This window comes from Hippopotamus amphibius, chromosome 1, assembly GCF_030028045.1.
Source record: "Hippopotamus amphibius kiboko isolate mHipAmp2 chromosome 1, mHipAmp2.hap2, whole genome shotgun sequence".
NCBI lineage: Eukaryota > Metazoa > Chordata > Mammalia > Artiodactyla > Hippopotamidae > Hippopotamus > Hippopotamus amphibius.
The window spans coordinates 120,242,126-120,269,201 of NC_080186.1; the positions used below are offsets into that span (position 1 = coordinate 120,242,126).

The 27,076-nt window shown below is 41.7% G+C and overlaps 1 protein-coding gene across 1 annotated transcript; it reads right to left on the reverse strand.

The window, feature by feature from the left end:
- Nucleotides 1–1,603: 1,603 nt before the first annotated feature.
- On the reverse strand, nucleotides 1,604–25,518 carry FCRL4 (Fc receptor like 4). The gene is made up of 12 exons (XM_057746571.1): nucleotides 25,458–25,518; nucleotides 23,703–23,726; nucleotides 19,314–19,568; nucleotides 18,031–18,285; nucleotides 17,286–17,570; nucleotides 16,175–16,462; nucleotides 8,208–8,318; nucleotides 7,029–7,056; nucleotides 6,192–6,274; nucleotides 5,915–5,987; nucleotides 1,815–1,842; nucleotides 1,604–1,720 (listed from the first exon to the last, which is right to left on the reverse strand). Exons 1-12 carry the CDS (start codon nucleotides 25,516–25,518, stop codon nucleotides 1,604–1,606), a joined length of 1,608 nt encoding a protein of 535 aa, XP_057602554.1.
- Between the last annotated feature and the right edge of the window lie 1,558 nt (nucleotides 25,519–27,076).

The following is a 27,076-nucleotide window of genomic DNA, read 5'->3' on the forward strand; positions in this document are numbered from 1 at the left end:
CCTACCCTCCCCTTATTGGATTATTTCAAACAAAATTATATCATTTAATATACAAATATCTCAGTATGAAGTAAAAGATGAATGCTTTTTAATAAAAACATAACCACAATACTATCATTTATATCCAAAACACATAATTCTTCAAACACATAAATAATTCAAACATAATTTCCCTATATTAATGTACAAATATCCTTTAGTATTTCCTAAGTAATTCCTTTTTAACTTGATTTCTTTGAGTCAAGCCTCACTCATTCCTTTTGACTGACATGTTTCAAGTCATTTAATTTATAGGTCTTCCCTCTTTCCTTCCTTCCATCCATCATTTATTTGTTGAAGAAACCAGGTCATTTGTCCTGTAGAATTTTCCCATAGTTTAGATTTTTTCTGATTGCAATCCCATGGTGCTATTTAACATAGTCCTTTGTCCCGTGTATTTCCTGTAAACTGGTGGTTAGATCTAGAGACTTGAGTGGATTCAGCTTTGATATTTCTGGCATAAATAGTTTGTAGATGGTATTGAATACTTCCATCAGGAGACATATAATGTTAGACTGGTTTTTGTATGTCAACTTGATCAGCAGGTGTAGCATGAAACATTCACATGAAATAGTCGTTTTCTATTTCTTTCAGTACTTCCTTAATGACTGGAAGAATTGTTCTAACATCACCTATTTGGTAACTCAAAGACACAGCTCCTACAAGAAAGGTAGCTCTGTATTCTTTGAGTAGCAATTAGTATGTGCAATGGGTGCTCATTGTTATTGAGTTGTTAATTATTTCTAGGCCTTTCCAGTGAACAGAACTAGGAAATAAATCACTTTTTTTTAAAAGTCAGGGTTTATCATCAGTTCGTACAGATTTTTCCAATCCAAATATAGGTGTCGGGGATTGTTTCTTAACTTTTAAATTTTATATTTGTATTTCTTGTCTCTAATGTTAAAACTCTTTGTCCCTAATAACATTAACATAATTAGCTTTTGCTTTTGGAAACTCAATCTAGAGCCTGCTTCTCCAGCTCTTCTAATGATTTTTCAAAGTAGTTAATATAAACTTTAAAATTTCTTTATCTGTAAACCACTTGGAATGGATTCTTCCATCTGCAACCGAGTCTTGTCAGTGTAAACACTGTAAGCAGGAGGGATGGGGCGATGCCTTTCCTGTGATGTACGCGTGCAGCCACTCATAGTGAAACCAATTGATGCAGCTGATTCCCCAGTGGGAGAACTGTTGAAGATGTATTAAACAGAGACCTGAGTCACTTGGTCCTTTCTGTCTAGATGCAAATCCCAATTCTCCAAAACGTGTGCTTCTGTTTTTCAACAGCAGTCCTTCTCCCGCATTATTCCTCTTGCCTAAGTCACACCCTAGGGAGCACATTCAGTTAGGCTCAGAGCACGTACACAGGCTCTTCTCTTAACCCTGGATCTTGGTGATTTCAGTGAAGTCTTCGAGGAGCTTCCCATCACTGCATCAGAGTGGGTGAATCAGAAGTCCTGGGAGTGAATGCACATGGGCAAGAAGAACCGGAAAGTTGGAACTAGCTGGCCACTCTAGAGACCTCAGAGATTGCACTGAGCTGGGTCTTTGGGTCAGGCACAAATCACAATAGTAGGACAACCTTGTAACCTTCCATGGTATCTTCATCTTTAGAGCTGACCTTTCCAGTTGAATCATCTTGGATCTGTGTCTTCACCTCAGAGTAGACAGTTGAGGCATGCTGGGGTGGAAAGAGGATATAAGAGGAACTGGAAGGAGAGGGAGTATGGGTCTATAGGTAGCAGTGGGGAAAACAGTCAGGAAATGAAACTCACCTGGTCCTCTAGAGACGTTCTGAAGGTACTTCCTGTGGAGGAAAAGGAAACCACTGAACTATGAGTATTTGGATCTACTCATAACCCAGTCTTTTAGCTTATTTCCCAGAGTCTGGGAGTCATTGAGCCTTTCTCAATGATTGTCATGTTTTCTCCTCCCTGCCCCCCAACACGTCCTGCAACACATGTGATTTTGTTTTACCATTTCTTAATCCAGCCCTCTGGATGTTCTTTTCAGGCTCCATTGATCTATAAAATTCTCCCTCAATACCACATAAAGAAACCTCACTCCCTTCCTTTACCAGATCTTAAGAGATAATTTCTCTCTTAGTTTCAATTCTTGTCTCTCTTAACATAAAACACCTCCATATTACCAACCTCAAAGTCCAACCTCTGCTTGTTCTAGTTCCCACTAGAGCTCTCCAAATGCATGCCCTGTGATAAACACTCTCTTACATTAGCATGTTCTGGTTCTTGATTTTTATTGTTGATTTCAAACTTTCTTAGAGATGGAGCCACAGTGAGAGAAAAGTTTAGCAGGTATGATTTGTCACATCCTGCATATTAGAGATTAAGAATCTCAGAGAAGGTAGAATCATGAGAGCTATATATAGTAATTTTATGGAGAGATAGGCTTGGGAAAAAAGACACATCCTGGGACACTCTTGTTTTCATTATTTTATCATAGATCTTTTGGGGTTACAGATCTTTTTAATGACCTGATAGAAGCCATGTACTCTCTCCCCAGAACATTAGACATATGCACGGAACTTTGCATACAATTTCAGGGACTTCATGCAAACACCGAGGCACTGGTGAAGAAATCTTGCTACAGATCATCAACACATAAAGTGCCTAAAATATAACTCGTCCACCAACAGCGTGCTCAGCTTCAATGGTGTTTTGACAAATACGTCAAGGACAGAGTGTGAAGAGCAGCAACTGATCAAGGTGACTTTATATGATGCACCCAATTAACCCAATCAAATTGGTGGCAGTTCTAATTCTATCATTCAAATGGTCCTGATTAGTGGAGATGGCTGAGAAATCAAAGTGACAGACAAAGCAGGTGTTCAGATGATACATATTAGTCAAATATAGTAATAGGCACTATATGCAGCAAATATTACATCAAAACGGAAGACTTAGTCTTTTATTGACTTGTGACCTTGCAAAAGTCCTTAACCTCATTTGTAACCCAAGTCCAGGATCAGGTTACAACTGAAATTTCTACTAGGCACAAAAATACTGGAAAGGTGCTATGTGTAGAAAAGGCAACTTAACAAAATGGAAGAAAATATTTGCAAACCATTTATCAGATAAGGGATTCATATGCAAAATATATAAGGAATTCGTGCTGCTCAATAGCTAAAATAACAACAATAACAATAACCCAGTTTTATAATGGACCAAGGATCTGAATAGATGTTTCTCTAAAGAAGACATAGAAATGGCCAACAGTTATTGAACAGGTGCTCAATATCAGTAATCACCAGCTAACGCAAATCAAAACCACAGTGAGATATCACCTCACACCTGTTAGGATGGCTATCATTAAAAAGATAAAAAGATAACAAAGGTTGGCAAGCATGTGGAGAAAAGGGAATTCTGGTGCACTGCTGGTGGGAGTGTAAATCGCTACTGCTACTATGGAAAACTGGGTGGAGGTTTCTTAAAACGTTAAAACTATCATGTGATCCAGCAGTCCCACTTCTGAGTACAAATCCAAAGGAATTGAAAATCGGGATCTTGAAGAGACCACAGCACTCTTCAGAATAACCAAAATATGAAAACAACTTAAATGTTTATTGATGGATGAATGGATAAAGGAAGTATAATACACACACAGACACACACACACACTTATGATGGAAGATTGTTCCACTTTAAAAAAGAAGGAAATCATGTCATTTGTGACAACATAGATGGACCTGGAGGACATTATGCTAAGAAAAATAAGCCGGATACAGAAGGACAAATAGTATATGCTCTCAAACTCATAGAAGCAGAGAGTAGAATGATGGTCCCAAGGTGCTGGGGGAAAGGAAACTAGAGGTAATGCTCAAAAGGTACAGAGTTTGAGTTATGAAGGATGAATAAACTCTGGAGATCTACTATACAGCATACCGCCTAGAGCTAACTATATTCCACTGTATACTTGAAATTTGCTAAAAAGGTAAATCTTATGTTAAGTGTTCTTACCACCACACAATATCACCACCATCATCATAAAGAGTGTGGAAGGAAACTTTGGAAGATGATGCATAGATCTATGGCCTTAATGGTGGTGATGGTTTCCCTGCTGTTAATTTATCTCTAGACTCATGAGTTGTATACATTAAATATGCATAGCTTTTTACATGTCAAGAAAAAATAGTGAGCTACTTATAGTATGCTAGAATACAGATGAATTACAAAACATTATGTTAAGTTAAAGAAGCCAGACGAAAAGATCACATTCCATTTATATGAAATTATAAAAGAGTGAAACTATAGGACAGAAGGCAGATCACTGATTGCCAGGGTGGAGCTGGAGGGAGATTAATTGCAAAGGTGCATGAAAGGACTTTCTGGGCCGTTGGAAATGTTCTACATCGTGATTGTAGCGGTGGTTCTGTGACTGGATACATTTGCTAAAATAATTTGAACTGTACATTTAAATGTAGTGAATTATGTTGTCTGTTGATTATTCCTCAGTAAAGGTTATTAAAACAATCAATTTGAGTCGAATAGGAAATAGAGTGCATCACACCAAGTAGTGTCTCCTAAAATTTTGGTTCAGTTATGCGTGTGTGTGCGTGTGTGTCTGTGTATATTCACATTGCTTGCAGTATAATTTGCATTTCTTACTGCAGATTACAATAAAAAATATTTCAACACCCCCTATCTAGAGAGTTAAGAGTTCTGACTCACAATTGGTGGTGGGATCAGAAGAAAGCTGCTGAGTCAGCATGGACCTGAAATTCCCAGGTGTCCCAAGGACAGACGTGGTCCATGTGGGTCATAGAACAAGCACCTTGGGGTCCCAGGTGTCCCCAAGAACAGATGTGATCACTTTGGGTCCTGTTCAACAGGGCCTGTGGGTACCAAGGGACTCCAGCAGCAGGAAGATGGATGTGATTGGCTGGAGGGGAGGTCAGTGAAGGAGTCACAAACAACTCCTGGAATGAGAAATGCATCAGCTATGCCAAAGGAACTTTGGGAAGGAGCGATCCAGCATGAAGCCTCAAGAGACCACACGTGTACCTTACAGGCAGGAGTGTCGGCTTAAGCATCTGCTATCCCAGGGAGGCAGGAGCCAGCTTCCAAAATACCAGCTGGAGTAACTCCTTTCCCACTCCTATCTCCAGGCTAGTTAGGGGAAGCCAACCAAAGAAACAGAGAAGAAGCCAACTCTGCCTGGTCCTTCCCCTCATCCCTACCGTTGCCAGCTTCCATTCTGAAATTTGCCTGAACTAGGAGAGGGGAAAGGTTTGCTTAACATCTGCAAACTATGTGCTCTAGATACTTAATAGAGACTATGACATAAAGTGTCCACCTACTGTCTATTACCTAAAAGAATGAAGAATGTTTTGAAAAGCCTTTGGCTGCCAGAATTTTCATTCTGAGTACCCGAGAAGACCTCTCACAGAAGGAAGTTTAAAGAGATAGTGGGAGACAGAAAATTTTCGTAATTAAGTCACGACTCTTGCTTGTTCAGTATATTGGTTACACAGGGCTGTTATGTGGAGTAACTAAATATATACCTACGTATGTATATTTCACATAATACATATATATCTTCTCAGCACACAGTAGGTGCTTTACAATCATTCACTCATTACTTAAGGGTAACCTTTGTGCATATACCTTCATGATTACAATGTCTATTAGAAGGATGTTTAACTTTTGTTCTGATCATCAGCAAAGATATGTTATGTAGTTTTTTGTGTCTGTCTTCTCTCTTGAGAATCTAAGCACTACACTGTAGGGATTTTTATCTGCCTTGTTCACTGATTTACTGCCTTTACTTAAAGCAGTACCCATCACATAATAGGTGGTCAGTAAATATGTGTTGAAAGAATGAATGTAGCTGGCAGCCAGAATCTCTCCCCAGTGACTTACCTTCCCCTTCTTCCCCAGGCTGAATAACCTGGACCTCAGAATATACCGGGTCTCTTTCTTTCAGGTGCACTGAGAAGAAAAAAAAAAAAAAACAACGCTTTCTAAGCTGTCCTAGCCAGTGGGGATGCTGCAGATGATTCTTCCTAAGCAATTATTTATTGTGAATGTCTGGGTTTGGGATACTTAGGGAGACCAGGGGCCTTTGTCAGGCCTCAAAACAAAATATCTCTCCTGGCTCAGGCCAGGAACAGTTTCCTACCAGGGAATGCTCACCATTTCTGTACACCAGTTGCAGCTCCACTGGGGCAGGACACGTGGGATAGAGGGACTCTCCAGGGCCCAGGGTCAGGGGTCTCCTGTGAGGCATAGAAACACATGATCATCCTTGGAACATTATAAAATGCACAAGAGCGTGATAGAGAGAAAAAGGAATGGAGAGAAGTCAGCAGAACAAAGCCAGAAGCGTCTCTGACATTAGAGGAACGATCATCTCATAGATAAACGGTCACTCTTAATTGGTGAGAAAAACCAGGCCTCATCTTCCGGAGGAAGTGTCCTCACAGCATTCTGTCTGGACAATTTGAGAAGAAATTAGACATAATCCATGCTCCAAGTCTCTGACTATAACCTAAGACTGAGACACTGACACAGACAGAAGAAGACCATATTTTCCAAACCAAATTTAAAAACACAAAATCTGATGAGTATATGAGCATATGGGAGGCAAAACGAAGGTTGCTAGAAGCTGAGATTCCTCTGGAAAATCTAGGACTAATAGTCATTTTATAAATAGTTACAGTAACACGTTGTCTAACTATAGGACTATTTGCACCAGAAATATTCTGTGCCGACACAGAAAATCGATAACCTCTGGTATGACCCATTTAGATAAATGGATAAATTTCAAATAAGAAACTGATCTAAATACATGCAAAATCCATTATATAAGCTATTAGAAGGATTCTAGGAAGCTGTGATTGTGGCCATTACAAAGAATGTGAAAATGGGAGTATCTAGCCACAGGGACAGAGAGAAATCATTTCACTTAATCTTGCAGCCCCACAATTCTGCATGTTTTCTTATTGGGAAACTAGAAGGCTGAGGCCTCACCTGGTTGTGTCTCCCAGAGAACCATCTCCTGTAAAATAAAACAGAGGCAGACTTGTGTCAGCAGAGGGAGCTCCTTCTCAAGTATTTCACCCACATGCACTGCCGAGCAGAGGTCATCAGAGAAAGTTCAAACATGGGCCCAGTCCCATATTCTCATGAAAACAATGTGGAAAAGAACTGAACAAAGCAAATAACTTGCTGGGGACAGAGCTACACATTGCTGGGTTGAATATGCAATTATGTGAGACTTAAGGTTCAAGGCTGTATTAACATACCTATTGACATACCCATTGACATGGTTATATACTAAATATAACCAAATTGTCTTTCTTGCAGAGGAGTGAGGGGTTGAAGGTAGATTTCTGTTGTGCCCAGAGGAACCTCGAGCTCCAGCTTAGGTGTGTTAAGGAGGCTTTGGTCAGAGGACCAGAGCTCCCTGTATCCAGCCCAGTGCAGGGCACACAGCAGGTGCTCAGAAGGAACTGGTGAGTTGAATTGAATGAAATTAAGTTAAAAGACAGAGTTGAAGGATGTGGTAATTTTACTAGAGCTGAAAAAGTTGCCATGTCTGTCTTCTACATCATATTTTCTCGCATCTGAAACTAGCCTGACCTGGGCTAAGGCAAGAAGCCTTTGGAAGCACACTGCAGGTATTACCTGGGAGAAACTGTCTCCCCCAGGTAGAGGGAGAGCCAGCAGGCTGACCTGCAGAGAGCAGAATCGTTGGCGCACAAGATGCTGGTTTCAGGCCTTGACTCTGGGACGTCTCAGAGGCAGAAGAAGGATAGAGATTAGCAGGCTCCCATTCTAGGCATTTCTTTATAGGGCCTTTCAGTTTATTTTGATTGTCCACTTATGGGAAATGTAGGATGGGTTGAAGTATCTAGTTGACCAGTCTGTTTGGACCAAAGAAACTCCCCAAGGAAATTGTTTAAAGTTTTTGAAACTTTACATTAAAATGTTTATTTCCTCCCTACCTTTCACTTGAGGCTTAGTAAATTAGACTAGATACCTGCGAAGGAAACTGCCGTTTGAAGAAAGAGTGCGAGTGTGTCTGTGAGCAGTGGAGTGGTGAGGTGGAGAACGGTGGCCTGGCTGTTACCGAGGCTGCAATGAACTGGGGTGTTTGAGGCAGGAACAGGGTGTGGAATCTAGCAAAAGGTAGGAGAGAACACAAACCTGGTTTCCTCTGGTGCCAGCAGTAAAACAGCAGGGCCACAACCAGGAGAAAGCTGAGTGTCCCTCCAGTGGTTCCTGCTGCAACATGGCCTTTTATTTTCTCTGGGGTGCCTAGAGGGAAAAAGCCGGTATGAGCTCCAGGAGGACGGGTCTAGGGCCTGGAGTTGCCATGAAGCCCTGGAAATTTCCCTAGGCTTGGCTAGGTTCCTGAGATCTGGGAGAGGGAGGGATCTAAAAGACAAGAACTCATGGAGGCCGTCGAGGACTAGGCTAGGACTGGTGTGGCACAGGAAGTCGGTTTCTAATTGTGGGCAGCATAGCCCTGAGCGTGTATGTGACAGGAAGTGACTCACTGTGAAGGGGTAGAAGGCAAGAGTCTGGGTGGATTGTGGCAAAGCGGAGAAAAGGTAGCCAGCTCTCTCCACCGACCTACTGACATCATTTCAGAAATTAATATTTGGGGGGAAATCTACACCTGTTTGTCTATCTCTCTATCTATTTTGTATTTTCGTAATTTGACCTTTTGGTAATTTCCCCTAGACATCTGGAAAGATGTTGTGTGACAATGGCTCAGCCATACCTAACTTCAGAACAGCAGCCTGCCTGAGAAACAAAGCAAATATCACCACTGATTAGGGCACTAGTTGAACCAGCAGTAACTCTGAGATTGCATTCCATTAAAAAAATACGTTGGAACACCACAATGAAATGCCACCAGTTTCCTGCCTCATAGAAGCCTAAGTCTTATGTGCTTTGCAAGGGACGTGGGAAAGAAACTGATGGAAGGAATAAACTAAATTGCTGGGGACTTCTGATTTTTTCCATTGGATCCATTCTCCAAGGCAAGGGTGTCCTCTCTCATCAATCCTATTCAATATAGTTCTAGACATCCTTGCCAGAGCAATCAGGCAAGAAAAAAAAAAATAATAAAAGGCCTCCAAACTGGAAAGGAAGAAGAAAAATTGTCTCTGTTTGCAGATGACTTGATCTTATATAAAGAAAATCCTAAAGATTACACAAAAAGTCTGTTAGAACTAATAAAGTCACTAGAGTTGCAGCACACCAAATCAACATACAAAAATCAGCTGTGTTTCTATACAATAACAATGAATTACCTGAAGAAGGAATAAAGAAAACTATCCCATTTTCAATAGCATCAAAAACAATACAATACCTACTAGTAAATTTAACCAAAGAGATGAAAGATCTGTATTTTGAAAGCTACGAGACATTGTTAAAGAAAATGGAAGAAGACACAAATATGGAAAGATATCCCATGTTTGTGAATTGGAAGAATTAATATTGTTAAAATGTCCATACTATCCAAGGCCATCTACAGATTCAATGCAATCCCCATCAAGATTCCAAGGCATTTTTTAACAGAAATTAAGAAAAAAATGTATGGAACCACAAAAGACACCAAATAGCCAAAGCAATCCTACAACAAAAGAAAGAAGCTGGAGGGTTCATACTTTCTGATTTCAAACTATATAACAAAGCTAGAGTAACCAAAACAAATTGGTATTGGCATAAAAACAGATACATAAGCCAGTGGAATAGAATCAAGAGCCCATACATAAACCTATGCATATTTTACCATCAATAATACTCAATGGAGAAGATAATCTCTTAATAAATGGTGCTGGAGAAACTTGATATTCACATGGAAAAGAATGAAACTGGACCTCCATCTTATACCACTCACAAAAATTAACTTGAAATGTATTAAAGACTTAAAGGTACGACCTGAAACCATAAAACTCCTAGAAGAAAACATAGAGGAAAAGTTCCTTGACATTGGCCTTGGCAATGACTTTTTGGATATGATACCATAAGCACAGGCAACAGAAATGAAAATAAGAAAATAGTAATACATCAACTTAAAAAGCTTCTGCACAGCAAAAGAAATAATCAGCAAAATGAAAGAGCAACCTACAGAATGGGAGGAAATATGTGGAAATCATACATCCAATAAGGGGTTAATACGTAATAATATAAGAAAGTCATACAACTCCACAACAACAACAACAACAACAACAACGACAACAAAAAAACCCTCAAATAATCCAATTAAAAAAATAGACAAAGGATCTGAATAGATATGTTTACAAATAAGACATGCAAAAGCCAATGGGTACATGAAAAGTTCAACATCACTAACATCAGGGAAATGCAAATCAAAACCACAGTGCGGTAGCACCTCACACCTGTTATAATGGATTTTTTTATAAAGTTTGTTTAGAATCAGAGAGTAAGCGAAAACAGTAAAATTAAATTTCAGCATTTCAATTTAATAAAGCAGTCTACGTTGTGGTGATTTAGCAGAACACAGAAAAGCGAGAAAATGTCACACATACAAAATTAAGGATGTTCAATATGTTACTAATGTATGCAACTTTAATTCTGTTTAACACTCTCTGTCAAAATAAACTTTATTCTCTATAACTTAAAAAAAAAAAAGGAGACAAGAAATAACGTGTAGGTAAGAATATGGAGAGAAGAAAACCCTTGTACGCTGTTGGTGAGAATGTAAATTGGTGGAGAAACAATGGAAAATGTACGTAGGTTCCTCCAAAAATTTTAAAAAGTAGAACTACTATATGATCTAGCAATCCCACTTTTGGGTATATATCCAAAGGAAATGGAATTACTGTCTTGAAGTGATCTCTACATCCTTATGTTTATTGCAGCATTATTTACAATAACCAAGACATGCGCAGCCTAAGTTATGTCAATGTATGGACGGACAAAGAAAATCTGGTGTGTCTATGTATATATATTCCATTAGGATGGAATGTGAATATGATGGAATATTATACAGCAGTAAAAAAGAAAATTCTGCCATTTGCAGCAAAATGAATGAAGCCTGGGGGCATTAGGCTAAGTGCAACAAGTCAGACTGAGGGAAAGACAAATACTATATGATCTCACTTATACGTGGAATCTTAAAAAAAAAAAACTCATAAAAACAAAGAAGAAATTGGTAGTTGCTGGGGTAGGGTGGAGGGTAGGAGAAATGGGTGAAGGTGATCAAAGAATACAAACTTCCAGTTTTAAGATGAATAAGTTTTGGGGATGTAATGTACAGCATGATGATTATACTTAAGAATACTATATTGTATACCTGAAAATTGCAGGACTTCCTAGGTGGTGCAGTGGTTAAGAATCCTCCTGCCAATGCAGGGAACACGGGTTTGAGCCCTGGTCCTGGAAGATCCCACATGCCACACAGCAACTAAGCCCGTGAGCCACAACTACTGAGCCTGTGTGCTGCAACTACCAAAGCCCACATGCCTAGAGCCTGTGCTCCACAAGAGCAGAAGCCACCACAATGAGAAGCCTGCACACCCACCACAATTGAGGGTAGCCCCCACTCACCACAACTAGAGAAAGCCGGTGTGCAGCAATGAAGACCCAATGTAACCAATAAATAAATAAATAAATAAATAAATAGATTATTTTTAAAAAGTTGCTAAGATAGTAGATTTTAAAAGTTCTTATCACACACACAAAATTGCAACTATGTAAAATGATGGAGGTGTTAACTAACCTTATTATGGTAATCAGTTTGAAATATATACATGTAGCAAATCATTATATTGTATACCTTAAACTTACACAATGTTATATGTCAATTATATCTCAGTATAAGTGGAACAACAACAAAAAAGGAAGACACAGACTCTAAAATTAGGCTGTTGGGTTAGAATCCTGGTTCTTCCTCTTACTAGCTGTGTGGCTAGGGAAATTTATTTAATCTCCCTGTGCCTCAGTTTTCTTATCTGTAAAATGGAGATAATGATAACTATAGTAGTACTATTGTTGGTGAAATGAGTTAATATATGTAAAGTACTTTGAACAGTTCCTGACATATGATAAGTGCTATGTCTACGTAAGTATTAGCTCTTTTTTGTTACACTATGCCCTAGGCCCTCAGAAATTTCATGCTACCCTCAGACCAGCTTCAGGGACACCCACACACATTAGGCCGGCTCCCACACAGCACCAGCCCCACCAACTTCAGCCAGGTTCTACGGATTGAATTGTGTTCCACCAGAATTCATCAGTTGAAGCGGTCCTAACCCCAGCATGATGGTTTTGGAAAAAGGACCTTTGGGAGGTAGTCAGTTTTAGATGAGGTCATGAGAGTGGTCCCTTGTGATGGGATTCGTGCCCTTAAAAGAAGAGACATCAGGGATCTCTCCCACACTCTCTCCCCCTACTCTGTCACATGAGGACACAGCCAGAGGGCAGCAGTCTACAGGCCAGGAAGAGAGCTCTATCCAGAACCTGACCATGCTAGCATCCCGATCTCAGACCTGGTCTCAGACTTCCAACCTCTGAAACTGTAAGAAATAGATTTCTGCTGTTAAAGCCACCCTGTCTATGGTATTTTGTTGTATCAATACACGCAAAGACAGCCCACCTCGGCATGGGTGCTCCAGGCTACCTCAGAGTTTTTCTCCTGCTGAAATTCTCCCATTTCTAAGCACAGAGATTTTGCAAAAGACCCACAAATTAAAAAGATTTAAGAAGAAATTCTTGTTCTGTCGCAAACCAACTGAATCCTTGAAATCTGCTTAAACTCTGAGATCCTCTATTTCCTGAACGGATGATGGCATCTGCCTTGCAGAGCAGTTGTGAGAATAAAATGAAATTACATGTGTGAAGTAACCAGCTAACTGCCTGTATCAGAGGAGGCTGATTCATTCTAATGAGCTTAACATCCAAGAGGAAGATGAGAAATTTTACACATAGGTGTAAATTACCTACAGAGTCACAATAACTCTCTTTCAAGGATTGCAACCTTTAGGCTCCTGAAGGTAAAATTTCAGTACAAGAGCCTTCCTAGATTCATACTGAGTGAAGTAAGTCAAACATCATATGATATTGCTTATCTGTGGAATGTAAAAAAAGGATACAAATGAACTTATCTACAAAACAGAAATAGAGTCACAGATGTAGAAGACAAACTTATGGTTACCGGGGGTAAGGGTGGGGGGGCGGAAGGGATAAACTGGAAGATTAGGATTAACCTATACACACTACTATATATAAAATAGATAACTAATAAGGACCTACTATATAGCACAGGGAACTCTACTCAGTACTCTGTAATGGTCTATATGGGAAAAGACTCTAAAAAAGAGTGGATATATGTGTATGTATAACAGATTCACTTTGACATTCACCTGAAACTAACACAACATTGGAAATCAACTATACTCCAATAAAATTAAAAAAAAAAAAAACCAATTAGAAAAAACAAAACAAAACAAAAAACCAAAAATCCTTCCTGGAGAACAACACTCCTACCCTCAGTGTCACTCTGGATTTTAGGGCTTTCAAGGGTCTTCAGTGGGTGTCTCTTGGCAGCTTTCAGCTTTACTAATCTCTTTTTCTCTTTGCCCACCTGATTCTTGAAATGCTATTAAAATGACCTTTTGTTTAGTTTCTGCTCTTCTCTTCTGGGAATTACACCCAACCTTACTGTTCACTAAGAAATTTCAAGAGTGAGATGCAGACCCTCTTGTGACATCTGTTTGGGGGAAGACATGTCAGTTCCCTCACCTGGGAAGGCCCTGCTTGATCATGGGATGTGCCTCTAGGGAGGTGAAGGGAAAATTCCACAGCAGCTGTGCCATTAGCATAGCAACCCTTTCCCAGAGCCCCTAACCAAACTGTTCAGGTTCATGATTCTGTCAAGGCTGACTGCTTTTATGTAGATAGCACAAGTTCTCAGCTTATTTAGTATGGTGGATGGTAGATACTTGACCATGTGGTACTTCTTCACAGAACTTTGACAATGATCTCTCTTTGAGCTAAAAGATTGCGTCGAGTTTCAGTTCTGGGCTCCCAGGTACAAGCTTTGTGACCTTATGCAAAGTACCAAACCTTTCTGAGATTCACATGCCTTTTCTGTAGAATGGAGATAGTCATATCTTTATTTTCTAGGATTATTACTATGATAAGCAAAAATGATATATGTAAAATTTATTCATTCAACAAATATTTATTGAATGCCTAAAATGAGCTAAGCAGTAGAACAGGCACTTGGGATAAAATATGGTCAAAACAGAGATCTACCTTCATGAGGCTACTATGAGAGGTGTGGAAGGAGACAGAAAACAGTTGGTGACATGTGCTGCAAGGAGGAATTGAGCAGGACCTGCAGAAGGAGGGCCTTGGTAACGAGCAGCCATGTTGCAAGGTCTTATCCAGAAGGTGAGTAGGATTCTGAAGGAAGTGAGTGGGTGAGCCTGAGGACATCAGGGAAGAGCAGTACCAAGGCCCTAAGGCGGGAGTGTGACTGGAAGGTGTGACGAAGAGACAGGGGGCTATGGTGGCTAGGGTGGGAAAGGTGAGGGGAGAATGGTGGGTCACCAGGTCAGAGCAGCAGGAGGCCAGGTCATCAGGACCTGCTGGGACGTTGAGAGGATATTGGCTGTCCCTCTGCAGGAGATGGGAGCCACAGGAGGGTACTGAGCAGAACGGTAACATGACCTGATTTATGATTTACAGAGTTCCTTCGGATGCTGTGTTGAAAACAGGTTGTGTGGGGCAGCAGGTGAAGCAGAAGATCAGAGTGTCATTGCAATAATCCAGGTGGCTTGGATCCAGTGGTGGCAGTGGAAGTGGTGGGAATTAGTCATACTCTGGTGATATGTTGAATGTAGGTTTTGAATGCAGGTAGACTAGAGGTGGAGGATCTATTAGAATGGTGCCCAGATTTTTGGCCTAAGCAACTATGGGAATGGAGTTTTATATTTATCAAGGGGATACTTTTACCATGAACAGATTTGGGGTGAAAATCAGAAGTTTGGTTTTGAATGAATTAAGTTGAAGATGCCAATTAGCCATTCCTGTAAAGTAGTTGATTTAAGCACTTGACTATATGGGTCTTGAGTTCAGACTAGCGATCTAGGCTGTAGATTGAGTTTGGGAGTCATAGGTATACAGAAGTCTTAAGTGCATTTAAAGTCACAAGACTGGATGAAATGATCTAGAGTAGAGAGTGGATGCAGGTATTGGAGAAAAGTCTAAGGATAGAGCCCTGGGAGTTTCCAAAATGTAACAGTTAAAAACGTGATAAAGATCCAGTAAGGAAAATGTAAAAGGGGGTATCTGACGAATGGGTACAGAGGTACCTATTGGAGTGAGGAAAGCCTAAGGGTGATGGGTTTGAGAGAAAATAGAAATGAAGAGAGTGAGTAGAGATAACTCTTTTAGGGGGGTTACTGTAAAGGAAAGCAGGGAATCTAGCTTTCCAGTAGCTCCTCCATAAAAGCCAGCTTTATTGGATAGCCTGAGATGCAACTGAACCCGAGATAGAGGATGACTTGAAGCCCCATAGAAACCATTTCTTTAGTGCCAGGGGAGCTAAGCGGGAACCTGGCCTGACCTAGAATGACTCCTTGGAGATCGGGGAAGGGAAAGATATAAACTAGGATTGTGTGATCCCAAAGGAAGTCTTCTCTCCTTTGTGGACATAACGGGGCTCTCTTTTCGCTCTCGGTACTTGCAAGTTTCCTGACCTGCATAAAATTTGGTACTGAGACACTCTTAGACCTACAGTAATGGAGTAGAGGGGTGCCTCATGTCTTTGGTCCTGTGGATGATTTACTGAAAGGAGAGTACAGTTGACCCTTAGGATGATGGAGCTATACCCTATCCTAACACATTGCTAAGGACATAAGGCTGCTCTTTGAGAGCAACACACAGTGGATCAGTGTAGAGGCACACAAACTCATCCCCAAGAGATGAAGTGGCCCCTGGCCAGCATTACCTCCCTGTAGTACCTCCTTGTAACCTGATTTATTGATATTTAAAGGAAGAAATTGTCTATCGCAATGGAAGATGGCAAAATGGAAATAGAAAAGGGAGAATCACAAAGATAGTGCTGGCTACGCCCACCCCTAATTTGAGAAATCTGAGAATAAATAAGGTCAATGGGGATTAAAACTTACTTCTCACAGTGACATTTACTGCCTCGCTCTGGATGAGGCCGTAGCCGTTGTCGGCTGTGCAGTAGTAGCCCCCTTCATGGCTCTCCCTGATGACGGGGACCTCCAGCTCCGCTCTCTGGGAACGCTGACTTTTCTGCCCCAGACTCTCCCTCGTGTCCTCTCTGTGCCAGGAGAACGTGGTGTTCCCTGTGCCTTCAGCCACGAAGCAGACAAGGATCAGCATCTCCCCTTCAACCGCCTGGCTCCCCTGGGGCTGGATCTCCAGGAACACTCCAGACACGGGGATTCCTGTGTGAACACAAGAGAATGAGGACAGGTGAGGGCATGATGGGAGGAGGACAGGGCTGGGATATTGAACAGGGTCACTTTTTATGGGACTTTAAGATATACTCTTCTGCAGGTACTAGCACTATAGCCTACAGGCTGTAAATTTTGGACCCAGAGTATCACTAAATGTAATAACCTTTCTGTCCTGATACACAGACTCCAGGAGAGAAAAACTGGCTCTCTCTGGAAAAGTATTTGGGTTTTGTGTCATGTCCTAGTTGTCCGTCTGAATTTTTTTGATCCAGAAGAGGTAACAGCAATAGTGGCTATCATCACACTGGCCTAGACCACATCCGTTTCCAGAAGTCCTGTTTTGGTACCTAAGACAAGCTGATATTGATGGTATTTATCTTTGTGTATGTGTATGTCCTTCTCTTCCGCTTTACGCATCATGCTGTTTGCTGCATAAAGCGGAAGAGGTTAGGGTCCACCTCTGTGGATACGTGTCTTCTAAATAGTTTGCCCCAAGATCTGACATCCTAGGATCTGTCAATTCAGTAGCAGAGCATTTTATTTCTTGTTTGCATTTTGTTTTCCCCAACTCTTGAATCTACCTCCATGAATCACCTCTGTCATTTCAAGGTGTTAGAATTTCAAAGAAAGACTTAAGTTTTTGGAGAAATAGAGGTGGAAACGAAATCCTCTATGTCTTTTATTACATACCTCCCTTCTCAGTCTAAGCCTGGTGCCTCCATCAGGATGACAACATCCCTCTGTACTGGGCATTCCCTCCCCCCACAGGCCCAGAAGGAGCAGTCACACAGCCTGGCTCTCCAGTACTCACTCTGCACGTCAACCTGAAGCGGGAAGCTGCGTTTGTGGATGCCGCGGCTCACAGTTTCAGCCCCACACCAGTAGGATCCTGAGTCTTCCCTCCAGATGGCTGTGATCTGGAGTTCCGGGGACGCGCTCCAGTTTGAGAGGAGGACCCCAGGGTCTCTGAAGAAGGCAAAGCGAAGCTGAGTGTCTGGTCGCTCTAGAGCAAGCTGTGTGTTACAGCTCAGGTTTACAGAATTCCCCTCTGCAGGCTGGGAGGCTGTGACTTTCAGCTTTGGACGTGCAAATAGCTCTAGAGAGAAGAGGTAAACCAAGTTCTCAGTACGAGGCAGGCTTGGATTCTCGGTTCCAGAAAACTTCAGACACCCAGCAAGACAAACTTACCGACCCCTCTATTACATATATTATCACACAATATCCCCAGGATTATTGAAGTCACATGACTCCATTTTCTCTGCCTCTTAGAGGACTTAGGTCACAAATTGATCCAGAGTTTGCTATGGTAGCAACTTATATAGGGAATTCCCTGGATGTCCAGTGGTTAGGACACTGTGCTTTCACTGCTGAGGGCCCTGGTTCAATCCTGGTCCAGGAACTAATAAGATCCCGCAAGCTGTGTGGCACAGTGCCCCTCCACCAAAAAAAAAAAGAAAGAAAGAAAGGAAGGAAGGAACACTTATATAGAACCCCGCTTATATGCCCAATTTACCCCTGACATTGCTAAGCAAATTTGTATGAAATGAAGGGTTTACCTTGAATTAGAATATTCGTGAAACTTGTTTTCAATACATGATCATTTTTCAAGAATCCAATGCATTGATAACAGCCACTGTTATTTAAACTTGCTTGTGGTATCAAAAGATCCACGCTTTTACTAGAATTAAAAATAACTTCTCTATTCCACATGTACTTCACAGCAGCCAGTCTCTCTTCTCCCCTTTTCTTGCATCTCAGAACCAACTCGTCACCTTCAAACACAGACTGTGGGGCCTGGAAGATGAAGGAGGCTGGAAACCACACAGAGATAAGACATTGTCACTCAGGCACTCCTTCCTCTATGTATCCTGAGTTACAGAGAGTTTTTTTCTTCCTTTTTGCTTCCCCAAGATTTAGTCTCCTGACTCAAGCTCACTCATTTCTTTCCAAATCAGTGTGACCTGCTTCAGATACAATTCCTAAATAAATCCTAAATACATCTATTTAATCATTCGGGGACAGATTCAAAAATATAAGAATTCTAATGTGGAGAGGAAAAGCTGAGAGGAGGTGTGACTGAAATCTCTGACGTCATTGAACGTGGTGAAGGTCAGCATCAACTTGCTCAACAAATAACAAGATGAGAGTCACCAAAGACGTGGTTTTTGGAGAAATACACGAGGAAGTGTTACAGTGCACTGACTGGAGTGCACTGTGCACAGGGCTTATGGTCACAGACACAAATCCAGGGTCTAGGGACAGTGGATGCAGTCCATTCCTGAAAGCCTTATGCTCTTCAGATTCTGATTAGAGGCTAGTTCTATCCTTTCTCTCTGAGATGACAGCAGTGAATGCCTGCTCCTGTAGACCAATGCCTGAAGAGTGATCTAAATTTTCTGAAATAGAGAAGGGACAAATCCTATGACAGGTGAAGACATAAGCCTTGAGGCTGGAGATTTCCCACCTCTGAATTCTCGTTTTATGAAACTTGTCACTTTCTATTTCGTGCTCAGTACATTCATGTATCTGTAAGTTCTCCCAAAGGAGGCTGTAAAGTCATTGGAGGCAGGACCTGAGGCAGCTTCACTTTTGCATCCCCTAAAACTAACTGCTTTCTTTAATTATGTGAGTGTGCAAGAATGTGTGTTGATTAATATTAGACATTTAAACTCTAATGTCAATAGTAGTTTGAAAAACAATTATAGACAATGAGGGAGGACGTGAACCTGAAAGATCAAGGTTAGAGTAGAATGAAGGGTCTCAGTTCTTGGAAAATCCAGGGAGCCAAGATGTACTGAAACCAACTCCAAAGTTTTAATTAATTCACCTTCTTTCTTACCTGGAGAAAAGAGTAAGTGCACAGGCTTACTTGGGAGTGAGTTCTGGGCCTGGCATCTGTACTGTCCAGAATCACGAACCTCGAGGGTGTTTCCTGGCGTTTCACGTGGAAATCTTTTCCCAGAGTACCAGCGGTACCATTTTATTTTCTCTGGCGCATGGAAGTGAAATCCACTGCAAGTCAGATTCACTCGCTCTCCACTAAAGACAGTGGTCCAACGAGGCTGGAGGGAAATCATGGATCTGGGTAGAGAAGCTGGGGAGAAGAGAAATGAGTCTGAGGTGGATGTGCCTGCAGTCCCCACCGCAGTGGTTTGTGTAGAATGGACTGGAGGGCCTGGCTTTGGAGAATCTCTGAAGGGCCCCCTGGCGTGTCTGCTGTTTCCCCAGGTTGCAAGTTCTCCGGCTGTGTTCACCTTCCCAGGAGTGCAGTGGCTGCTCTGTGGTCTATGGGAGCAGATTGGCCTTCAGGGGGAACCCCAGAAGGACCTACTCACCACAGAAGATTGTGATGGGAGGCTCCCAAAGCCCCTTACCTTTTCCAACAGGCCAGGTGCTCAAGTAGACTCCCCCCGGCCTGAGCTCTTCATGTTATAGGAACCGCTCTAAGATGAGCATTTATGTGGCATGGCCATACGGTGGGGTGAAGGAGTGTAGAGGGAGGGAGTGTAGGAATTTGGGATCAATTACACAGTTATGGAAAAGGGTCCAAGCAGTATTTTTACCAACAAGAAGTAGGTAGGAGAGGGATGAGAAGGCTGTTGTCTGAAGCGGGAATTATATTCAAATAATTGCAAAGAGTTTGAGTGCTGGGAACTAGGTGCTTCTCACTCCCCACTCCTCAGAGATACACTTTCCTGAAAATAAAATCTGAGCCCTGCATAAAATCAGGCCTTACGATCTTTGAATTATTGATGGACAGGAGCTGGAGGATGTAAGGGTAAATATCAATACAGATTCAAGATAAGAGGTTTAACTCTCGCTGTTGAAAATAAGGGAAATGACTTCTCCCTCCTTTTTTTTTTTTTTTTTTTTTTTTCAGAATGTCTTTCAAATGTATGTGAATCTTTATAATGGCTAAAAAGCCTCTTGCCAGTCTCACAACTCAGGAACATCTTTCTCAAGAAGGAGCCTTCCTTTTGAAATGCGGACATCTAGGGAGATAGCTCCCCTGGCTCCTGTCTCCCCATTCCCATGGAAGGGTAAGAGTTTACCTTTGGTGGGTACCTTGTTCCAATATACAAGACTACCTTCAGTCCTAAAGATATGAGACGTTTACTTCCCCTCTGGATAAAAGCCAACTACCGTGATAAATTTAGGGTAAACTATGTGTGACAAAAAGTGCTGTTAAGTCCTCCTACTTGAGAACTAGTTACTGTTTAATCTTGAAAACGTATGTAATGGGCTGAATCCCCTTGGAAAGATAAGAGTGGGAGATCCTTTTCTGTCTTTGCAGTCTCTTGGTGGATTGCATGGGATGGGCATGGTATTCTGGTTTAAGGCTTATTCAATACTAAAAGTGTTTGCTTTCTTTATTACCTGTGTGGAGAGGAGAGATTTTGTTTTTAACTTTATTTCCTGCAGCTGTGACCATGGCTCTTTCGTATCTAGGTGTTTATTGTCTAAGTTTTGTAGTTTCAAGATCGTGAGAGTTAGTGACAAAGGTGAATACACCACTGTGGCATAAAAGTTATTTTGAGCTGAAGGCATTTGAGAATAGATTTTATTTATTTATTTTTATTCTGAATTTCCTTATCTGCCTAAAAGCAAAGCCTCTGAAAAGAGCTGAATTGTCATAAATCACCTCCCCAGGAGCAAATAAATGATCAGCTCTTATCACCAGAGACTGGAAGTCGGCACCACACCTAAACAGATGTTGTCACAAAACTAGTATAGCTCCCATCTGTTCTCTTAAGGGCCCATTTATCTTTCCTAAAAGTCATTTTTTTTCTAGTAAGTGGCCTTCTCACCCTTCTCTCCTACCCCCTTTCCCTGTCCAGATGTGGTATAAGTCCCAGATTCTAACTGCCTCCTTAGGTTGTATTTCTCTGTGTATTCCTGTAAGTTTTGAATAAAAATTTGTCTTTTCTCTTGCTAATCTGTCTTTTGTCAGTTTAATTTGCAGGCCCATTACTAAACCTAAGAGGATAGAAAAAAAAAAAAAGTTTTCTTCCTTGACATAATAAAAATAATCACAAACCAAATTCTTCACTGTTTGAAACATCCACTCAAACATTCTTATCCCTTTAACGCTACTATCTAGCCTGCCCAAAGATCAATGCCTTGGTAGTCTAATCTCTCATCGTGTGTACAATGCAAATTGAATGTAAAGTGATACTTCAGATTCTGACAAAGATGCAGTAACCAGGAAGGTGGTAAAAGTTTTGTGAGACCACTGGTCTAATGACTCCCAAAGTCACTGACAAGTGTAGTAGAGCAAGGTCTGTTAACAGTTGAAGAGGAGCAATCAGTAATAGGGAAAATACTTGTTTGGCTTCTGAAAGTGAGTCCCAATGCCCTTCTGTTGAGCCCGTTGCCCACCAATGGGCGTGAAAAACGGAAACACCAACTTGCCCAGCCAGGTGATGCAGCTCTGAGTAAGGAGGTGTCAGAGGAATAAAGCTAGGAGTGACCTAGGGGGTGAGGATTCTGGGGGAAGATTTTTCCTTTATGATGAAAGGAGAGAAGCAGAGCAGGGGAGCTCTTTTGCAGTGTTAGCTTCCTACTCTCCCTCCGCCGACTTCCTGCCTTGAGCACAGTCATGACGCCTGAAGCTTTGACAGCTATCACAGACAAAAAAAAAAAAAAATCAATATTTGACTCATGCTTTGTTCTACAAATTACCTATGGTAATCTAAATTCTGTGATGTAGAAAATAAAACACTATTTCCATCTGTCTTGTCTTTTTTTCAAAAATAAAATCTCAGTGTTGGGGGTATGCAATTTACTGTAAAATCGTAAGTGGAATCCATTAAGTGTGTTTTTATCTCTATACCTTTTATACTCAGATAAGGAGGACTGTCTGTATTCACAGGCATACAAGCAATTGCCTTTTTAAAGCTTGAGACTTTAAATATCCTCACCCTTTTCTGTAAGTACTGCCCAAATACGCCTTAGAATTATACCCAAATGTAATGGAAATACTCTGTTTGGGGGCAAAAACTGTAGAGTAACCTGAATGCTTGTTTTAAATAAAGAAACTGAATGTTCTGTTTGGTTATGGAAGCACTCACGTGTCTCTGCAGACTGTTTTTCCTCTCTCTTTCTTTAGAGCTTTGTACAGATATACTATGTCCCCAGTGGGTGTGGGGTTGTGTTTCTCTTGAAGAGAGTAGAAATCTGCACTGTCTGTGTTCCTGAGAAGCGCCTGGGCAGTAGGTCTTGTACTGATGGAAGGGAGAACTTCTTTGGTGTACGCAGTTTTATTCCTCACTGGTCCAAGTAAGTTGCCCCTGCTACGTGCAGGTGGCCCTGTGGCCAGGGGGAGATACATCTTGTCAGGGTCTTTATGAGGTTGGGATGGAGTTAGTGGGTTCGGAGATTAGCCACATCTACTAGCTGACACTGTTTGTATTTTATTTCTCCATCCTAGAACGTTTAACAAAGCCTTGTCAAGTTAAGATCGCCACCCAGTTAGACAAAGATTTGTGGGAAATGGAGTGTATCCACAGCATGGAGGGGGAGAATCACAGATCCAGAGGCTGCAGGGGACAATGTGCATCAAAGGGGCAGTGGCTCCCACTGGCTGGAGCTGGCTGACCATAGGCAGCTCCCTGGATGGAGGTGGGGCGGGGGGGTGGGGTTTGGACAAATCCTCAGGGATTGCCAAAACTCCTGGAGACGGCTCCCAGTAGAAGCCTGGACTTTCTGCTGACCAGTGGGATGGAGGCTCAAAGTCATCATGACCTGAGCTTATTAACAGAGAAACGTCTACGCAGGAAGCTGACGTTTGGGATGAGCTGGTTGCACGTAGTGAGGGGCGGTAGTCTGTCAAGCTGGGGGAAACCTGGAGAAGCCAGCAAGTTGTTTGCACCCCAGTCTCCCCCGTTGAGGTAGGGGGTTATTTCCATCCTTCCCCTCTCAGGATTCTGTGCATTCTGTCAGGTTGGCTAGAATCCCACATCAGGTGGGGACACCCCCTCTCCTTGAAATCTGTGACATGTATCCCAGCCCCGCCTCCGAGATCATCTAGCACAATGGCAGGTGTGGTCCAGGACTTTAGTCCAAACTCTCAGGGTCAGAGTCCTAAGACATGTTTTCACCTGCCCGTAGTCCTCAAGAAAAGGATGTGGGCACAACAAGGCCTTGTTTTACAGGTATTTGAGATAGAGGAGGGGTATTAGGATATCCAGAAACATAAAAGAGAAAGGAAAAGAAAAGAGGGACTTACCAAGTGGTCCACTGACTGCAGCTGCTGCAAGAGAGCGGAGAGCCAGGTATCAGCACAAGGCAACGAGTCCCAAACCATTTTACTCTGAGAGCCCACCCGCCCATTTTCAACTTCCAGTCAAACGGAGGAGAAACATGCCCAGTTCCACACACATACCCAGAGAAACAAGGTAATGCCATGGCCAAAAGCTCAGGCTGCAGACTCAGGCAGAAACAGGTTTGAATTTTAGCTGTGTGACCCTGGGCAAACAACATAAAACCTCCAAGGCTCACTTTCCTTATCTGTAAAATGGGGCTCACCAAACTGACCTCATGGTCTTATTGTAATGAGTTAAATTAGTAAGTTGTCAATTAAGGGTCGCTGTAATTATTTTTTTAACATGACTGTGGTTGCTGCTGAAGCTTGGCTTCACTGTCTTCTTACCTGCAGTGTTATTCTCCTCCTTCAGTATGAAGCAAAAAGCAAGTTACACCCATGCATTAAAGCCCAGATGAGATCCCACCTCCTCCATGAAGCCCTCTGAGATGCCTCTAGGCTACAACACCCTCACATTTCTCTTGATTCAGAACCCCTCCCATTCCAGCTCACTTGAAACTCATAACTGGACATGCAGTATGGGGCAGTGGTTAAAAGCATAGCTCCAGTGTCAGATTTTGGGTTTGAATCCTGACTCTACCACTTTACTGCTGCACAGAAATTAAGGCAAGACGCCATCTCTGTGCCTTAGAGTCCTTATCCCTAAAACAGGATTTATAACAGTTCCAGCTCATAGATTGTTAGAGGATTAGAAGCATTAATACACTGAGATATTCTTAGAAGACTGTCTGACATAGGGTTCAGTAAGAATTAATTATTCTCAGCAAGAATTAATTATCACACATTATTCTATGATTCATTGTGTAATATTTTTCTGGCATGCCAAGTCAAATGCTCTTTCATTTGTCCTTTGATTTCCTTACAGAGCATCAGTTCTTGAGGGCAGAGGCTGTGTCCTCTGTGTCCCTGCATCCTCTGCATTGCCTAGGACTGTGCAATGCCCCATATAGCCATTCACTCACTATTTACTGAGTTCCCATAATGTGCCAGTCACAGTAATGACTCTTCCCTTCTTAACTGGAGTCTAGAGATATAGCTGAGAACAAGACAAACACGTTTAACAAAATTCAGTGTGCAAATGACTGACTGCTCTTTATTTCCCTAAGCTTGAGCTGCTAGAAAAGCAGTGTCTCATTTGGACAAATATTGGCAAGTAGTACAGAAGCAGGGAAGTAAAATCAAAGGGAATCTGTCTGATTTCTTCTCTTCTCATGCTCTTTGCAAACATCAGCGCAGGTCTGATCTTAGAATACAGAGAAAGAAATAACTATTCTCCGCAGAAGATCATTCAACCTCAGCTGACGGTCAGAACATGGTCCTTTCACAAGGGACTCAATTCATCTTTTACTCTTGGTCTTCATGATCTGTGATTAGAGAGGTAACCAAATCTAACTGTAGTTTTTCACATGGGAAAATAAGCCCACTTTCAGGGGATAAGAGGAATTTTTCATAGGAAAATTAAAAGCAAACAAGGAATACCTTTTCAGAAATAAATTTTTTCCTCTCATTCTATTAAAATCGATATCTTTCTCCCTTACTCATTTTCTGCTGTTTTAAATGGGAGTAAAATCCATTTTTTCAGCAGCCCAGAGGAGAGGTCTTTTGCCTGTGGAGAGGCTCAGTTTTCCCAGTGAGCAGAGGCTTTCCCCCACCACTTACCGAGGACCAGCAAGGATGCCCACAATAGCACGGAAGCCTGCTCTGCGATCCTGAGGAGCATCTTGTACGAGACAGGTCAGTTCCCAGTGAGGGAGAGTGAGTTCAGCAAGTTGCTTCTCTGAGGATAGCTGGTCGAATTAATGAAGTGAAAGGGGGAAGTGGAGGAATCTTTCTTAAAATACCAAACAGCAGGTTACTGGGTGTGAGAATATCTCAGTAACGAAAGTCAACATCTGATAAAAAAACATTTAAGTACTCCTCTGATATTTTGGTATGAATAGCTTTTCAAGGCTTTCATTGTCTTATTTTCAGAACACTCCATTCTCTGTCTTCCAAGGAATCTGTAACACATTCTCTCTGCCACCAGATATCAGGTAAGACTGTTGAGATTCACACATCCAAGGATGTGGCTAAATCACTCCTGAGTTGGAAAACTTCTCATTCAGTGAAGAAATGCCCTCCTCTGACCCCTGACAGACTCTGCTGGACCACATCCAGATGACCATCTGTATACGACAAAGTATCTGAATCATAAGGCAACTTGCACCTTGTCTGACATATATGAAGATATCCTGACTCATTTGTCTCAGAGGAAGCTGCAAACTTTGATCTGAGTAGGCTGAAAAGAATAAATTATAGCCCCAGCACTTTCTTCCTGGAGAAAGGACCATGAAATTGTTAACTTAAGGTCCTAGAATCCAAAACTTGCTACAGGAATGTCTCAACAAATATATACTGATTATATAACTGTATGTTAGTTATGGTGTCAGGTGATGGGAACATAGTGATAAATGAGACTTGATAAGTTTTCATCCTAGTGGGGAGACAGAGAAGCCAACAGAGCGTTAAAAAATACAGGGAATCCAACTCGAGGATGGAAGATGCCTTAGAGGACTGGGGCAGGGAGGGTGGGGGGGACTCGAGGGGGGGGAGTCAAGGAAGGGAGGGAATACAGGGATATATGTATAAAAACAGTTGATTGAACTTGGTGTACCCCCAAAAGGGTAATAAATAAATAAATAAAATTAAAAAAAAAAAAAGATAGGCTTTCTGGTAACTAAATACAAAAAAAAAAAAAAAAAAAAATGCAGGGTGAGAAGTCCTCGATAGTCCAGCAGGAGGGAAATCCGACCCAGTTCTGGGGAATCAGGGGCGGCTTCCCCACGGAAGAGACATCCAAGTTGACCGAGAGTTGAGCATGGACAAAAGTGAAGGCAGCCATATCACTGTCAGTATGACACTCATGACAACTGTAAATAAATGACTCCTGGCCTTCCTAGGAGGGGAAAATAACAGACACGGTCTGAATCATGTGGAACGGCCCGTATTTTTCTCTTATAACAACATTTTTCTATAATAGTTTCTTTCTCTCATTAGGGGTTTCTATCGAACATCAATTCTAGGCAATGTCCATGACCTTAGAAGTATCCCAGAATAAGTAAAATGCATCTCCCTCCTTTAAAGACTTTGTAAAGTGTGGTAAGGGCCAAAGTAGACATAGACACAAGGCACAATGGGAACATAAAGAGTGTCAAGGTGGCACTCACGTCCTTTGTCACTTAGCCCTGTGACCTTCCTATCATCTTTCAGCTGCTGCCACTTGTCTCAGGCGGGACGAG